This window comes from Neophocaena asiaeorientalis, unplaced genomic scaffold (genome assembly GCF_003031525.2).
Source record: "Neophocaena asiaeorientalis asiaeorientalis breed wild unplaced genomic scaffold, Neophocaena_asiaeorientalis_V1.1 scaffold427, whole genome shotgun sequence".
Lineage (NCBI taxonomy): Eukaryota > Metazoa > Chordata > Mammalia > Artiodactyla > Phocoenidae > Neophocaena > Neophocaena asiaeorientalis.
The window spans coordinates 5,387,097-5,405,387 of record NW_020172280.1 but is presented as its reverse complement, the minus strand read 5'-3'; the positions used below and the strand labels follow the sequence as shown (position 1 = coordinate 5,405,387).

The 18,291-nt window shown below is 39.7% G+C and overlaps 1 protein-coding gene across 4 annotated transcripts in view; it reads right to left on the bottom strand.

The window, feature by feature from the left end:
* Window positions 1-18,291, bottom strand: part of CAP2 (cyclase associated actin cytoskeleton regulatory protein 2) — a 127,554-nt gene that overhangs the window by 28,462 nt on the left and 80,801 nt on the right. For 2 of the 4 annotated variants that reach the window (XM_024763892.1, XM_024763883.1), the window contains 3 exons: window positions 8,020-8,163; window positions 7,601-7,686; window positions 1,458-1,563 (listed from right to left, as the gene is read on the bottom strand). The exons of 1 other annotated variant lie outside the window; for it this stretch is intronic. In XM_024763892.1, coding sequence (XP_024619660.1) covers window positions 1,458-1,563; window positions 7,601-7,686; window positions 8,020-8,163 — 336 coding nt within the window. The remainder of the gene's footprint in view (window positions 1-1,457; window positions 1,564-7,600; window positions 7,687-8,019; window positions 8,164-18,291) is intronic. One more of the 4 variants, XM_024763899.1, reaches the window with a different exon arrangement.

Genomic DNA, 18,291 nt, shown 5'->3' with positions numbered 1-18,291 from the left:
CCATCCACTGTGACAACTGAAAGGTAACATTCATTTCTAATGGACTGAAGTTTCCACAGGAAGCCTTTTTATAGCAAGTGCAGAGATTTTAAAGAGCAGGGACGATCCTAAGAGTACCCTAATTCACGATTTAGTTCAAACTGTTTACTGAGTACTTACTCCATGCCAGGCACTATGCGAGGGGCTGGAGACAGAGATGAGTTTCCAATCCAGTGGGAGAGCTCCATAAACACACAAAAAATTACAATTCTATATGTAAAGGGATATGACTGAGGTATACTGAAGATATGAAGGAGGCATAGAGGAGAGCCATCAAACCAGATGGGGCACCAAGGGAGATCAATGGAAGTTTCTTTTTTTTGGGGGGGGCAAGCTGTGTAGCTTGCAGGATCTTAGTTCCCTGACCAGGGATTGAACCCAAACGGCAGTGAAAGCACCAAGTCCTAACCAGTGGACCATCAGGGAACTGCACTCAATGGAAGTTTCTTTTTTTTGGGGGGGGGCAAGCTGTGTAGCTTGCAGGATCTTAGTTCCCTGACCAGGGATTGAACCCAAACGGCAGTGAAAGCACCAAGTCCTAACCAGTGGACCATCAGGGAACTGCACTCAATGGAAGTTTCTTAAAGAGATGATGTTGAAACTGAGTCTTGGGGAAGAGGGTTCCCCAGGGAACTCAGGTCATACAGCATGATATATGTTCAGGACATCACAATAAAGGTTAAACAACATGAGACTTGCAAATTTTGAAACAATGACATTTTGATTTGGTTCATTCTAAGCACTGCATGTGTTCAGAATTCCACAAGTTGTTTGGTAGTGCTGGGCCAGTGAGACGGGGAAGACAGGAGAGACAAGGTGAAGAGGAAGGCAAAAGTCAGATTAGAATCTCATGTGGGAATTCAAGTCGGAACAGACACAGCTGGGATTTTATCCTAGGACTAGGATACCATTCAAAGCACTAGGATTACCGAAGTATTGAAACATATTACTTAGTAAATTTTAAAATGCCAAAAGGGAAATTTAAAACATTTAAAAAACATTCTATTCATAATTCTATCTTCTTAAAATTATAACTATTTTCAAATCTTCTTGTTTCCTTCGATTTTACTCACACAGTTTCTTAATACATATGCCGTCTTAGTGCTCATAACTTTTGCATTCTACTTTATCACTTAACATTGACTGGTAAATCATTTCCCATGTAACCACCATATGTGGTATCGTAATGACCCCAGAGTATTTCACTGGGTTCTTCTGACAACTCAACCATTTTCTTTTTCTGTGTCATATAGGTAGTTTCCAGACTTTCCTATGACAATGGCATTTTGATAAGCAGCTTCTGCATGTATATTTTATCTTATGCTTTCCTTGAGGTAAATTCTAAAATTGCCAGGCTACCAAGAATGAATAGTTTTATGACCTTTTGTTACTCAGGTGGAAGAGGGCTGGGTACTTACTGTTTTGCTCCAAGTAAGGCCTGCAGTGTGGTGTTCCTTGATGTATGCTTGAAGCTCACTCCATATGTTCAAATACGACTTTACCCAATCCACATGGCGTAAATCACTTTGTCATAAAAGAGAGTGGAAGAGAGTGGATTTAGGATCTATTTAAAGACATTGGGGAGCACATGGCAATCCAGTAACTAAGGCTCCAGATGACCCTGGAACAACTGTCTTTCTAGACCAGTCAGTGTGGACTGATTCTGAAAAGAACCTTGAAAGGATGGTGGTCCTGGTCTCCCCTGAGAGGAGCTGAGTGCCCTGAGCTCCAGTGCGGAGTGGAGAGGCCCACGGAGAGAGCATCCACCAAACTTAGTCAGTTCATCCTCATGTCATCTCTCACGGGGAGATGAACATGGAGGGGAGACCATTTCTCTCCGTACTGCTTCTGATGCAAAATGAAAAACAATGCACTTTCAGGCAGGAGAATGGTACAGAAAAGAAAAAACGTCCTTTGGTTTGTTTTCTAATAATTTGTGGAATTATTCGGTTGAAAGTATAACCAAATTGGAGAATTCTGGGCTGATATGGAAAGTTGCTATAGTAAGAAAAATGACTTCCTACAAATGGGTAACACTCAATACTTCTAAAGGGACAGTCACTTAAATTACTTCAATTTGATACTCATAATGACAAATGCAAGTGAGGCAGGGCATGACTGGTATTTTTATTCCAATTTTACTGAACCAAGAAGTGGTAAAATGTTAATCCAACTTTTAAAGCTGGATTAATATACAGGATTGGGAGAACTGTTAGAAATATTAAATTTATAGGTAGGCAAAAATAGTTGCATTTCCTTTGGATTATTTCCACTCACACATTTTTTCCTACTTTGAATAAAGTAGTGGTAAATGAGAAAATGATGAAGTCTCAGTTAACAAAAATTTAATCACAAACCTGGGCCATTAATCTGAAGACAATCACGGAAGGAAATCTCTATTATTCAAGCTCTTGTCAGTAATGACTTGTCTCTGGACATATTTTGTTTTCCTTGAAAAGCTCTGAGTACCACGAGCATGTTTAGAATCCCATTGTATTAAGTCATGCCATTTAAGAAAAGGGAAATGGGGAACTGAGGTCGTAATTATCTGCCCCTCAAAGAGGAAAAACATGAGTGTGATTTTGCTCTACATCTTTAGATTTACTGACTATAATGATCAAATCTATGAAATATTTCATTGTCACTTTCTCACTTTTACAATCAAAACCCAAACCCATATATTTATATATATGGTCATTTAATACATACATGTGCATATGTACAGGTGTATGTACATACAACACACGTCTGTAGGCATTCTAGAAAAAGCAGGCTGCACGTCGAGTACACTTCTATTAAAAAGTTTAACAAAGGATAAAGTCCAAACCTGCATAGGCAAATTCATTTTTCTTTTAACTATTACAGTATGATTTTAACTTGAAGAAAGTTCTAGCAAAACTTGTAATAAGGCATAACAATATGGTACCTTTTAACCTGAAGTCAGTTTCTAAGAGACAAAAAATTGAGAAGGACTCAACTATACCTCCAGAGCTGCAAACCCAGCCTCAGTTCCACTTCCCCTGTAAGAAGCTATGGGAAGGACATGTGACTCTTAATGATTACGACTCAGAGAGGTCTTACCTCTAGAAAGTCAAAATAATTAACCTGCTCTATTCATTTATTGAAAAAGAGCCAAGCAACCAGCCAAGCCAGTCGAAAAGGTTGCACAGATGCAGAGTCCACTGGCCACAGCCCTTCTGTGTAAACCACAAGGAAGCCTGCCTTTCACCTCCTCCATCCATGGCCCTGTCTGTCAGGTAGGCAGCAATGAGCCTGCCTCACTGGCAATGCCTCATCAATGAGTCTGCAACACCCCACAGCCCTCACTGAGCTCACACAGAAGGAAGACACAGCTGGCTTCGGTGTACCTATAAATGGGTGTTGAGTGACTGGTTGTGGAGTATTGGGTTTGCTTTGGGTTATCGATCCTGGAAGCTCACCGGTGACTTGGGACTGGTCTGGCTACTTGTGGAAGTGAGGTGAATAAATCCACACCCGTGGCTGCATTTCCCCAGCATATTACACACTCTTCAGGTGGTCCATTAAGTTTAAGTGAACTGTCCTTGATGCTGTCAGAAGTACATTTTCTACTTAATAGCTGACATTGAGGAGCAAATACTATACTCTCTTTGTATATGTACAAAAAAGGGGAACCCCTAACCCTCTTGGCTATACTACCACCTGGGGAGAATCACTCACACCCATGGGCCCAAGATACACTCAAGTAGGGACTGGGAGGAGAACAGGAGCTGATGAACTGAGATAAAAACAAAAATGGCCTCCAAGGGTGATACGCAAAACGGCAGAGACTTAGGTGTCTTAATAGGCACCTCTGTATATTCCGAGAAAAGACTAGGTAAAGAGGGCTTTTATGATGTCGAAGTCGTCATGGGCTGTTCATGCTGACATATTTTTGCAACTTAAGCTTGTTCTTTCCTGAACTGCTATTTTTATGTGAGCAGAGCAGATTGTCTTGCATTTCATTATTTTAAAAAAAATTTTAAATAGATCTTTATTGGAGTATAATTGCTTCACAATTCTGTGTTAGTTTCTGTTGTACAACAAAGTGAATCAGCCATGTGCATACATATATCCCCATATCCCCTCCCTCTTGCGTCTCCCTCCCACCCTCCCTAACCCAACCCTCTAGGTCATGGCAAAGCACCGAGCTGATCTCCCTGTGCTATGCTTCTGCTTCCCACTAGCTATTTTACATTTGGTAGTGTATATATGTCCATGCTACTCTCACTTCGCCCCAGCTTCCCCCTCCCCCACCGTGTCCTCAAGTCCATTCTCTATGACTATGTTTTTATTCCTGCCCTGCCACTAGGTTCATCAGTACCATTTTTTTTTTGATTCCACATATACATGCCAGCATACAGTGTTTTGTTTTTCTCTTTCTGACTTACTTCACTCTGTATGACAGACTCTGGGTCCATCCATCTCACTATTGGTAGTTCTAGTTTTAGTTTTTTAAGGAACCTCTATACTGTTCTCCATAGTGGTTGTATCAATTTACATTCCCACCAACAGTACAGGAGGGTTCTCCTTTCACCACACCCTTTCTAGCATTTATCCCTTCTAGATTTTTTGATAATGGCCATTCTGACTGGTGTGAAGTGATACCTCATTGTAGGCTTGATTTGAATTTCTCTAATAATTAGTGATGTTGAGCATCTTTTCATGTGCCTCTTGGCCATCTGTATGTCTTCTTTGGTGAAATGTCTATTTAGGTGTTCTGCCCATTTTTAAATTGAATTGTTTGTTTTTTTTGACTACAGTGACAGTTTTACTTCTTCTTTTCCAATTTGTATTTCTTTTATTTCTTTTTTTTCCCTGACTGCCATGGCTAAGACTTTCAAAACTATGCTGAATAAGAGTGGCAAGAGTGGACATCCTTGTCTTGTTCCTGATCTTAGTGGAAATGCTTTCAGTTTTTCACCATTGAGTATGATGTTTGCTGTGGGTTTGTCATATATGGCCTTTATTATGTTGAGGTAGGTTCCCTCTATGCCCATTTTGCCTCTTCTCATTCATACTGCACAGTTCTATAGTCTCCAACACAAAGTGGCAACATTTGGAGTTATATCATTGGGCACAATTGCCTCAAACACAGTTCTCTGGGTGCAGGGAGTCTGTTACTGAATATCAGTAATTTAACCAAAGTTTCCTTAGGGTGGGAGAGACCTCAGGAGGAAAAGAGGTGGGCGGAAGTCTGTCTCGAGAGCTGCGCTTCCTAAAAGCTCTAAGACCTGTTTTGCTAACATAGAATGACTAAACTCTATGAGGGGATGGGAACACTGTGGCTGGATTTTGTCTTATTTTGTTTAGTATAATTGCTCTATTGGGATATAATTCACATCCCAGGCAATTCATCCATTTAAGGTGTACAATTCAATAGTTTAGTTCAAATTGTGCAGTCATTAACACAGTGGTTTTAGAACATTTTCATCACCCCCAAAAGAAATCCTACACCCATTAGCAGTTACTCCACATTTCCACCCAACTTCCCCAGCCCTAGACAGCTGCTAACCTACTTTCTGCCTCTATGGATTCGCCTCTTCTGGAATTTCATATAAATGGAATCACACAATATGTGTTTGTTTGTGTCTGACTTCTTTCACTCAGCATAATGTTTTCAAGGCTCATCCATACTGCTACTTGTATATTTCATTTCTTTAAATGGCTGAATAATATACCGTTGTATGGATATACAGTTTATTTGTCTATTCATCAGTTGATGGACAAATACACTTCATTTGTCTATTCATCAGTAGCACATTTTGGTTACTATAAATAATGCTGCTATGAACATTCATGTACAAGCATTTGTGTGGACATGTTTTCATTTCTTTTGGAAATACACCTAGGAGTGGGACTGCTGAGAGTGACTGTTATTTTCTAGTAAAAAAAAAGAAAGTATTGGTACATATTTCTTAAAATGATTGGTGGATGTATGGGTAGTTTTTGTATTATAATTTTTATATCTTACATATATTTATAAATATTCTTCTGTATCTACTCAATGTTTATTAAAACCAAAAATAACCTATAAAAGAAATAGTTATACAAGTTTTGAATATGTAACATTGGTCAATGACCTGGGACTACAGGAGGTATTTATTTACACATTCTGTGCAATTTTTCTATATTCCATACAAAATTTGTCTTATAATGTTGTTTTCTTCTTTTCCTACTTAAAACCTGTTCTTCTGGCTCATATTTTTAGATCTATGTTAGTAATAGAAAGAAGTGAATTGAAGCAATTACCCAGACTATTCAGGTCCTCAAGTTTCCTTTCATCTGGACAGTATGGGTCTGTGAGTGAAATGCAGGAACCCCTGCATTTGCTGACTGATGATCATTTCTACTCCCGTCACCTACGGGCTCAGAGGGGGATTCACTCTGAGCTCAGTGCCCAGGGGGCGGAACTTTGTTGCTCTTATTTTCACTTCATTCCTTTCCTGCATGATGACGCATCAGCCACATCACATCTTGCCAGCTGTTGACAAGGCAGGCCATGACATCATCAGAGGTGAGGGATTTCATGACACCCCTTCAGCTGTTCAGAGATATCTTCCTGTCTATTCAGCTCTGGCCTCTCCCCATTTAGTCCCATTTCCAATTCTAGCCCCAGTTTGCAGCTCTCTAGGATCTATTATTTGTGCTGGAGAATGCAATGTCCTTTTAAGCTGGCTCTCCAGGCAAAACCTGTTGGTTCAGTCTCATCTGTACTTTCAATAGTACTTTGAATGGTGGCTGTTCTTACAGACGTCTCTCTTGTCCACCCAACTGTATTTCACCTTAACGCAATCTCTGGTTTCCTTCTCATTGGCCTGGTTTATTGTCTCATCTCTGTTCCTCATTTATACTTCATTTCCTAAGCCCCGTTTATTTTCTCTCCTCACACACCAATTCTATTTTTTTTAAATTTTATTTATTTTTGGCTGCGTTGGGTCTTCGTTGCTGCACGTGGGCTTTCTCTAGTTGCGGAGAGCAGGGGCTACTCTTCTTTGCTGTGCATGGGCTTCTCATTACAGTGGCTTCTCTTGTTGCACAGCACGGGCTCTAGGGCACGTGGGCTTCAGTAGTTGTGATGTTTGGGCTTAGTTGATCTGTGGCATGTGGGATCTTCCCAGACCAGGGATCGAACCCATGTCCCCTGCACTGGCAGGTGGACTCCTAACCACTGTGCCACCAGGGAACTCTCACCAATTCTAATTTGATCAATGTAAAAGGTTTGTCCATTTAGGGCTGGTCCATCACAAACCATCACAGATCTCTCTCATTATCGTGGGGATACATAACAGAGTGACATGCATTCACATGGGGAGAGTTTATTCATTACTAGAGAACTGAGGCAGACTTTCTAAAACACACATATTATCTGGATCATTGATTTCACTTTCCACTTTGCTTTACCTGCAAAGATGGGATTTTTCCTTAATGTTTGTAGTAAACTAGACTTTGAAAGGAATCAGTAATGAACTACATTAAGCTTGGGGACAAATGTCTAACAATCAATCAATTGAAAATCTGGTCAATAAAAGAAGGTACGTACCTGTGTTTGTAGTCCTTTAAGACCCTGTTAGTGTAAAAGGTGGCAGCATCATTCATCTCCTTGACATAAGGACCGGGTTTGGGGGACTGAGAGAACAGGACCATCACCAAAGCATAGAAAGAAAAAAAATAATAGGATAAGAAAGAAAATGCCTTAAAGAAGAAGAGAAGCAATGCAGATGTTCACTTCAAAGTTGGAGGCAAATCTTGCTCTGTAAAATCAGTGAAGCACTTTCCACATCTCAGAACACAAAGCCCTGAACTTCAAAAGGGTAAGAAAGAGCTGATGTATTCAGCCCGAAGGGAATCTTCCTTTCGTGTAACAGGCGGAGGATGGAGAAGCCTGAAGGCAGCCATGAGTTCTCCCAAACACTCCACAAACCTGACGAGGTACAGGGGCAACATACCAGCCAGACTCACCACAGCTATCCACCCAAGGGCAGGGATGCTTTCGCTGACGGCTGAGAGATGATTAAACATTTTACTCCCCCGGTTTCTCTCTCTGAAAGTTTGGATCTCCTGAATCTTTTCCGATATTGGTTTCAGAAGTGCAGCCACATCGTTCTGGAAGCAAACATTGAGCACTGTTACTGAGGACAGAACGGAGGCACAGCACCTCCACCCATGCTGGCCTAAGCAGGCCTACTCAGCACCTGTCATTTGTCGGGCTTTCAGAATCCAGCAGACTTTTTTCTTATGGTCATACTGTGTTTTCATTTTCTGAAGTATGAAGATTGCGATTTCTTACATTATTAACGCTGTTTCCTGAGACATGGGAAAAATGCAGCAGTAGGATACAGTCCCTGTTTTGGAGACCGCTGCGTGGAACACAGTGAAACTGAGTGTAGATCAAGTTATATTTTCTAATGGAATGCACAGGTCACAGCCTAGAATAACACATGTCTAAAATCGGGATAGGTAGAAGTCAGTAAAAGGATATCTTCCTATTCCTGTGGGAAAATGATGTGAGGAAGGCTCCTTGGTTTTTACCTTAGTTACTAATCCATAAAGTGGAAATCTTTCACTGAGGCTCTCTGCAAGAAAATGTAACAGCTTATAATATTTATAGTCACCTTAGTCTGGTTTGGTTTTCAGCATCATCCTCAGACAACTTGGCTGATGGCTACTCACCCCTCTCACTTCTTTTTTTTTTTAATTTTTATTTATTTATTTATTTATTTTTGGCTGCATTGGGCCTTAGTTGCTGTGTGCGGGCTTTCTCTAGTTGCGGTGAGCAGGGGCTACTCTTTGTTGCGGTGCATGGGCTTCTCATTGTGGTGGCTTTTCTTGTTGCAGAGCATGGGCTCTAGGTGTATGGGCTTCAGCAGCTGTGGCACATGGGCTCAGTATGAGCACAGGCTCAGTAGTTCTGGCGCATGGTCTTAGTTGCTCCGCGGCATGTGAGATCTTCCCAGACCAGGGCTTGAACCCAAGTCCCCTGCATTGGCAGGCAGATTCTTAACCACTGCCACCAGGGAAGTCCCACCCCTCTCACTTCTGATTAATTGATTCAACAACTGACTTTTCTAGTCACATAAAAACACTTCTAAAATTATGTGAGCTGAGTTATGAAGTATCACAGAGATTGGTGCTTGTAGCATCTCCCCATAGCATTCTTGACTTTCTTTGGTTTGGAAGAGCAGATACAGTTATCTGATTTTTTTTTTTTTCCTCCAAAGAAACAGCAACAGTTTGTACTTCAGCTTTGTAAAAGCAGTTGAAGAGGTTTTGGCAGTATTTTACAGTCTTTTAAAATAGAAAAGCCCCTTAAAGCTCCTTAATTTCTTTAACCAAGACTTCAGAGGTTAACTGAACTTCAAGGTTCTCAACTTGGGCTACACATTGAAATCACCTGGAAGCTTTCAAAAACAGGCCTTGGGGGCTTCCCTGTTGGCACAGTGGTTAAGAATCTGCCTGCTAATGCAGGGGACATGGGCTCGAGCCCTGGTCTGGGAAGATCCCACATGCCGCAGAGCAGCTAAGCCTGTGTGCCACAACTACTGAAGCCCGCGTGCCTAGAGCCCATGCTCTGCAACAAGAGAATCCACCGCAATGAGAGGCCCACAAACCGCAACAAAGAGTAGCCCTCGTTCGACGCAATTAAAGAAAGCCCGTGTGCAGCAACGAAGACCCAACGCAGCAATAAATAAATTAAAAATAAAAACATAAAAACACAAACCAGGCCTGGGCCCCACCCCCAGAGACTCTGATTTAACTGGTCTGGGGGTGGCCTGGGTTTCAGGGGGAATTGGAAAAGCTCCCAGGTGCAGATTTTAATCGTTGCTACAATGGTAGTTTAACATCCTTTAGGACAGTTGTTTCTGCCAGGGACAGCAAACCATTAGGGAAGAAATAATGCTCAGCTGCAGTAGCTTCCAGCCCTCACTTCTCCTTCTTGACCCTGTGTATGCCCTCCCCTAAAAGAAATGTATAAAGGCTTTGGAATTATAATGACCTTGGTTCAAATCTTTGCTCTGACACTTTATGAGGCCTTGAGCAAACTACTTAAGCAAAGCCTTGGTCTCCTCATCTGTAAATCAGAGATAGTAATACTTACAGCTTATAGGCTACAGGAGAGGTGACGGCTTAAACCTCTGGCACATGGGATGGACACAATAAACGGAAGTGATTACTATTATTACTATTATTCAGTTAGCTCAGACTGGGGGTAAAAAAGATGTTCTCTGTAATACGTAACATTCATTTGCCTCAAACAAGCAGTCTGTGTATTTAAGATAAGAGAGGCTCCAAATAAACATCCACGTAGGCTAACAGGATTTTAGGGTTACGGGAGTCTAAATTAGGTCATCTAGTTCAGGTTTTTGACAGACTCAGCTAAGTGGGTCACATTCAGTATTTTAAAAAAGTAACTGAAATAGAATAGAAAATATCAGAGGGCATGTCATGTATAAGGCTGGGTGTTTTTTTTTTTTGGCCACACCGTGCCGCACGTGGGATCTTAGTTCCCCAGCAAGGGAGAGTAAAGGCTCAGGTCTGGATGAGACTGCTTGGGTTGAAGTCCTTGCAAGTCAGTGTACTAAGCTCTAGAACTTTAAACAAGTGGCCAAACTTGTCTATGATTCCGTGATCACATCTCCAAAATACTGTTGATAATGGCACTCACTTCTCATGGCTGTTAGAAGGAGTAAATGAGAAGAACATGTCCGTGCTTGGTAAGGAGGCAGGTACATTGTGAGTGCTCGACAAATAGCAGGAGACCTCAAAGACATCTGCCAGTTTAAAAATCTCTGATTGACAAGGTTCACTGACCAGCTCTTTCCTATCACTGACATGCAAAGTCAGGAAAAACATTTTCTAACTGAGATCTGCAGCTGGAGAGGCATGTTTTTGTTTGGGAGAAACAAAAAGAAATACAGGGAAAGAAAGCAAAGCGTTCTTAAAGTTCTCAGTGGACTTTTTTTTTTCCTGTTTTATTGAGAAATAATTGACATACATCACTGTATAAGTTTAAGGTATAAATATATGCAAATCAAACCAGCATTATGGTTTGATTTACATATACTGTGAAATGATTACTACAATAGGTTTAGTTAATTAATATCCATCATCTGATAGATACAATAAAAAGAAAAGGAAAAAGAGTTTCCCCCTGTGATGAGAACTCTTGGGATCTACTCTTTTAACAACCTTCCTACATATCATATAGCAGTGTTAGCTATAGTCGTTACGCTGTACAGTACATCCCTAGTACTTATCTGTAACTGAAAGTTTATACCTTATGACCAGCTTCCTCTGACTCCCCCTTCCCCCCAGCCCCCAGTTCTGGTAACCACAAATCTCTCTTTTTCTGAGTTTGGTGGGGTTTTGTTTGTTTGTCTAGATTCCACATATAAGTGAGATCATACAGTATTTGTCTTTCTCTGACTTACTTCACTTAGCATAATGTCTACAAAGTTAGTGGACTTTCAAAATTCTTCCATACTGAAGGAGGTGAAAAACAAAAAAAGGTTGCTGCAGAAGCTAGCCAGGTCTTGTGGAAAATTCATGAATACCCTTCCACCTTCTCACTTTCCCTTCTGGCCATTACAAAGGAAAGGTCTCATAGGTGTGACAGGAAGACCCTGAATCAGGGTTGTTATGGGCTGAATGTGTCCTTCCCAAATTCAAATACTGAAGCCCTAACCCCCAGGACCTCAGAATGTGAGTGTATTTGGAGGCAGGGTCTTTAAAGAGGTGCTTCAGTTAAAATGACGTCATGAGGGTGGACCCTAAACCAACATGACAGGTGTTCTTATAAGAGATGAGGGTGCACACACTCACAAGGGAAGACCATGTGAGGACACAGGGTGAAGACAGCCGTCTGCAAGCCAAGGAGAGGGGCTTCAGAAGCAACCAACCCTACTGACACCTTGATCTCGGACTACCAATCTCCAGAATTGTGAGAATATACATTTCTGTTGTTTAAGCCACCCAGTCCGTGGTACTTTGTTCTGGCAACATTGGCAAACGAATATGAGGGTGTAATGACAGTACAGGAAAAGCAAACAAACACCCCCAAACTCTCAACAAAGAAACAAAACCCCTCTAAACAGTCCCTGACCCAAACACAGCTCTTCCATTTTCTTGGTGAATGACTGCTAAAGTCAGGTTTAAATGCCCTCCCTGCAATTTCACTCTTTAGAAGGGGAACACTTCCCTCTTCAAGGGATTCTTTTTAGTCCAAATTCAACACCCAATCAAAGGTGCGTTATATAGGTTTTCCCAGAAGGCAGCTGAGTATTAATTATGGCAACACTAGTAAAAAGCATCCTAATTTTCTCCAGTGATTTGCTCAGCCATGATGTTCTTTTCTTTTTTTTACATCTTTATTGGAGTATAATTGCTTTACAATGTTGTGTCAGTTTCTGCTGTATAACAAAGTGAGTCAGCTATAGGTATACATATATCCTCATATCCCCTCCGTCTTGCGCCTCCCTCCCAATCCCACCCCTCTAGGTGGTCACAAAGCACCGAGCTGATCTCCCTGTGCTATGCTACTAGCTATCTATTTTACATTTGGTAGTGTATATATGTCCATGCTACTCTCTCACTTTGTCCCAGCTTCCCCTTCCCCCCTCTCCATGTCCTCAAGTCCATTCTCTACATCTGCGTCTTTATTCCTGTCCTGCCCCTAGGTTCAGCAGAACCATTTTTTTTTAGATTTCATATACATGGTTAGCATATGGTATTTGTTTTTCTCTTTCTGACGTACTTCATTCTGTATGAGAGACTCTAGGTCCCTCCACCTCACTACAAATAACTCAATTTCATTTCTTTTTAAGCCATGATATTCTTGAGGTAATGACACTTTTGAGAAAGGCCAGAATATCTGAATTGTTAGTGATATCTGGCCTACTGCCCCAAGGGGAAAAAGAACCAGAAACTGTATATTTACAATGTTAGATAGATTTATTAAGGCCATCTTTGTTTATCTCTAACTTCACAAGAACAAACTCTGAAGTCTGAGGAGACAGAGTATTCTGGAAGATATTTTATATCGGTTATCTGATGAAAGCACCAAAAAGATTGAGAAAGTTTCCTTCTGCCTTAGTTTGGCAATTGCGTGAAGAATTGTCCTCATTAAAAAAAAAAAAGTAATGCTGAGAGGACTAAGTACAACGGCTATGTTCACCACCCTACTAAGCAGTGCAGCTTTATTCCGTGCCAACAGATTTCTCGTGTACTTTAAAGGAGGCTTACATTCTCCAGCTCATCCTGAACTTTCACAGCTGCAATCAAAAACACAGAGAGAGGGCTCAAAAAAAAAAAAAAAAAAAAAAAACCCATGGAGAACATTCGAGTTATGGTGTGATTTCCATCAAGGCTGATTGTATGGGATATCAGAGGAAAAGTGAATTGCGGGGCGGTGGGCGTCTGTTAGAGGAACTTCCACTTGTTTAAGTATTAAGCATGTATTAAGCATACTCAATAAATACAGGTTGAATTGCACTGATGTCAATTAACGCTACAAAAGGGCTTTCCACTGATGGGAGATAAATTTCAGAGGCATCCTGGGTTTTTTTCAATGGTGTGCATTGGTGGTAGCTTTTCAGACACAGCTAAAAGCTAGTGTGCTTTGGAATGACTTTAAATCGGCCAATTTAACGTAGGTCTCACGCAGATTTTTTTTTTTAACTTATCACTCAGGTTTCTTTTATTCTGAGAGACTTTTCCCTGAAAGAAAATCATTTTTTAAGACTCATGTGAAGGTTAGCTGAAAAATCTCCCTTGCCCTCCCCCAGGTTTCTGTGGCTTTAACAGAAGGTCAAAATGGCCAAACTGGAGAAGATGCATGTGCAAATTGCAAGTTTCAGCGAGTGTTTCCAAGCACTATCTTAGCTTAATGGGACTGTACTTTGGAGAGTATTTCAGGACTCCATGTCTTTATGACCCTAGTTTCTGCTTTAAAGTTGAAGAGTTGAGACCCATTATCAGCTTCATCTCAGTTTATCAGCAAGCTCTGTAGAAACTTTACCCAAAAAGGAAAACCAAATTCCCACTCATGCTTTTTTGTAAGGGGATGGAACGAATTCTGGGAGTTTGACCTCAAAGATGTGTCATTGAGTAAACTGAAATAAGCTTGTTATTTCTGGAATCCATGGTTCTTGTGTAGTTTCTACATCAGATAGAAAATGGATCAATCTGCTATTATTTCTTTTAAAATAATTTCTTTTTCTGATTACATGCTCTTTGTGAAACATTGGAAAATAAAGATGGAAAAACATAAGTAAACAATAAACGTCCTTAATTCCACCACACAGAGAAAAACACTGCTAAATGGTGATTTTTTTCTTGTAGGTGTAATTATCAGAGATATCTTCAAAACTAATAACTTTAAAAATAATGGCTGTTAAGACCATAAGGAATAATCGTAAGAGCTGAATTTAAGCAGTTCAGTTAAAACAAGCAAGCACAAAAACAAATAAAAACCCATCAGTATATTAGCAAGTTCTCTGAAACTCTATCATTTTTAGAAAGGATGTTTTAAATACAAATACTACAAAGACATTACTGTTACAACTCAGGAAAACTTAATAGCATTAAAGTAAAAATTGGACTTTTTAATATTTGACTCCCACCTTCATTAAAAAATTCTAAGAAAGCTTATATCAAGCAGTACATCTTAGCCAACCATACTACCAAATATCAACGACAATTACTTTGGCTTAGTTGTTTTTGTATAAAGTTTTACCAGTTGATTCCATGTGAGTGCATATGAGTATATAGCACAGAAAACATATGGAAAGATACTCATCAAAGTTTTTATTTAATTGTATTGCCTTATCCATATATTTAAAATTTTCTAATATGTATATGCATTTCTTTTGTAATGAAGGGAAAAGTTTTAAAACATACTAACCAGTTTTGTACCTTCAATGGTAGAAAAAAATTTCATATAGGTGCTATTAAATTTATAGATATCAAATAATATTAAGACTCTTTCTCAGCATTAGGGAAGTAGCTTCAGGAAAACATGTTCAGAAATTATCAGAATAAATTATTCAGCTGAAGAAGAATAGTTAACATTTTTTTCAGGCAAAGGTTATCCAAATCAGGAACAGTGTTTGCTTCTAAAAATATATCATTTGGGCACATTCTAATAAATGAAGCAATTGTTTTCATCATTTTAAGTCAGAAGCAAACTTTTTTAATCAGAAATGCTAAATTCATTAACTTGCTTTGGTGCAATTGTAGATATTTCTCTAGACTAATTTCCCTTCATTGTTCCTCTAATATAAAAATTTTCCACTGTCCAGAAACATTTTGGAGGTTTCAGAATATCCTCACGATAATACTTTCAGAAACATTTGTACATTTAAGACAACTTGAAAATTTAAAACATTTGCAAAACTGTCACAGAAATCAATCTAAATAAATAAAACTGAGATCCATGAATGTACGTGATGCTATGGTAGCTGCCATTGTATTGCATTATGACAAATCCCTCAGAAAATATTTTTATATGTTCTTAAGGCTTTACATTCCACATATATGTCTTATTTTATGATTGTTAAACTCTCTTAAAAGTACACTCAAGGGGCTTCCCGGGCAGTCAAGTGGTTAAGACCCCACATTCCCAATGCAGGGGTCACGGGTTCGATCCTTGGTCAGTGAACTAAGATCCCGCATGCGGAATGGTGCGGCCAAACAAACAAACAAAACAAAAATACACTCAAGAATCCCAAAGGCTTTTTTTGCTTTCATTCCTTAAAAATCATTCTTAAAGAATTAAATTCTGCCATTTGCAACAACATGGATGGACCTGGAGGGTATTATGCTTAAAGAAATAATTCAGACAAAGAAATACAAATACTATATGTTTTCACTTACATATGGAATCTAAAAATTTTTTAAATGAATGAATATAACAAAACAGAAACAGACTCATAGATACAGAGAACTGGTTACCAGAGGGGAGAAAGGGAGGAGGAGCAAGATGGGGAAGGGAATTAAGAGGTAGAAACTATTAGGTATAAAATAAATAAGATACAAGCATGTAATGTACAGTGCAGGGAATATAGCCAGTATGTTATAATAACTTTAAATGTAATATCTATAAAAATATCTAATCACTATATTGTACACTGAAAATAATATAATGTAAATCAACTAAACTTCAATTTAAAAAAATCATTCTTGGGACTTCCCTGGTGGCACAGTGGTTAAGAATCCGCCTGCCAATGCAGGGGACATGGATTCGATCCCTGGTCTGGGAGGATCCCACATGCTGCGGAGCAACTAAACCCGTAAGCCACAACTACTGAGACTGCGCTCTAGAGCCCGCGAGCCACAACTACTGAAGCCCACGAGCCACGACTACTGAAGCCCGCATGCCTAGAGCCTGTGCTCCCCAAAGAGAGAAGCCACCGCAATGAGAAGCCCGCGCACAGCAACGAAGAGTAGCCCCCACTCACCACAGCTAGAGAAAGCCCACACTCAGCAACGAAGACCCAATGCATCCAAAAATAAATAAATCTTAAAAAAAAATCATTCTTAAAGAGTAAAAGGAATGAACTGCTTTCCAGAATGAACTGCATTGTCCTGATACTTATGAGAGAAGCTTCCAACATGCATAAACTCCTACTTAAAATTTTAATACAAATCTATCAACAACCATTATACTCGTCAGCACATTTTTTCCCAGTAATAATATTTGAAAAACAAACTATTTCAGACATAACAGAAAAGCATACAAAGTAATGACAAGCACCCATATACGTGAAACATAATTTAATATTGCATTGGGGCCCAGGATCATTCCTATGATATCCCTTTACTGACATTTGCCCAAAAAAACAGCTGGAAAGGCAGAGGTCTGGAGCCTGGGACACAGAACTATTCAGATAGAACCTCAGGGGTAGCACTGAAGCTTGATGTCAAATTGTTGTATTTTTCTCATAAAGGTAGAACAGTTGCAAATTGGGCATTTTTAGTGTAGTCTTTTCTGCCAAAGGATTCAGCAAACCAGCTAACAGCTAAACAGCCTTCTCCAAAGTCATTTTTTAAAAAACTATTCAGGTAACAATTTACACTGTTGCTTATCAATATATTTAAACCTCTCAGAATCATGCAAAGCCTTATTTAGGATTTTGGGGCCACTGACCCAATGAACAATGGACACTTCTTTGTCAGTTCCCACTTCCTGTTTTCAGTCTTTGCCACTGTTCACAAGTGTGAGCCCCACCTGTCATCATTTTTAGTTTTTGTGCGCAGTATCTGGGGAAGCCCTCGCTCTAAAACCTACAATTTATTCATCAGAACAAGAACACAGTTCTGCTGATGTGATACGTGGGCCACAATTTTCTCTAAGCTCTCAGTGTTTGACTTGTCTCAGAATGGTAGGTATGTTCAATGGCTATCTAAATGTATACACAGTAACCCAAATAGTTTGTATCCTTACAATATCTCATCTCCTGAATCTTACTGCAACAACAGGGGTCAGAAGACGATAGAAACGAACAAACAACATTAACTGTTCCTCAGAATGAGAGTTATAGTTTTCATTATAGTTGTTCTGTTAGGAAGAGAATTTCATTGATAGTACAGGAAGATAATAGTCCAATCAGAGAACATACATCTTTTCCATTCATTCATGTGTTGGCTAACGACTGTACGTGGGACACATACAAAGCTCTAGTGTCTCTCTCTTGTATGACTGGACTTGACAAAATGGGTTCCTAGAAAATGCTAGGTTCATGGCAGGGACTTGGCATTAGCTACATTATTTGAGATCCGGGAAGGAAGCAGTGGGTCAATAACGGGCAATGACAAATAAAGACATACGAAATCATGGCAGAGAGAAACCAGAAGGGAAAATTAAGTTGAAAATCAAAAACTTAACCTGGTTACCCACAGTAAGCATAAGAGAATAGATTGGATGGTTGAGAAGAATCTCATCTTGTACTTTGTCATTGTTTCAGCTTATTTTATGGACCCAGCTGAAAAGACATCAACTTTCCCTCTCTCTGGGTAGGTACTATCTGGCTTCTGACAGTGATAAATTTTATAATCACCCACAATTTTACTTTATGGGATTCTGAACATTAAAGCTGAACAGTAGATCTCACTGTGCTTTACTTAATCGTACAGGGACTTCACTAACAATTTCTAAAGTTGGAGAGAATTGCCAAAACCATTCAAATTTACCAGCTTTATAAAATCTAAAACAATATACTGTGATCAGAAATTAGT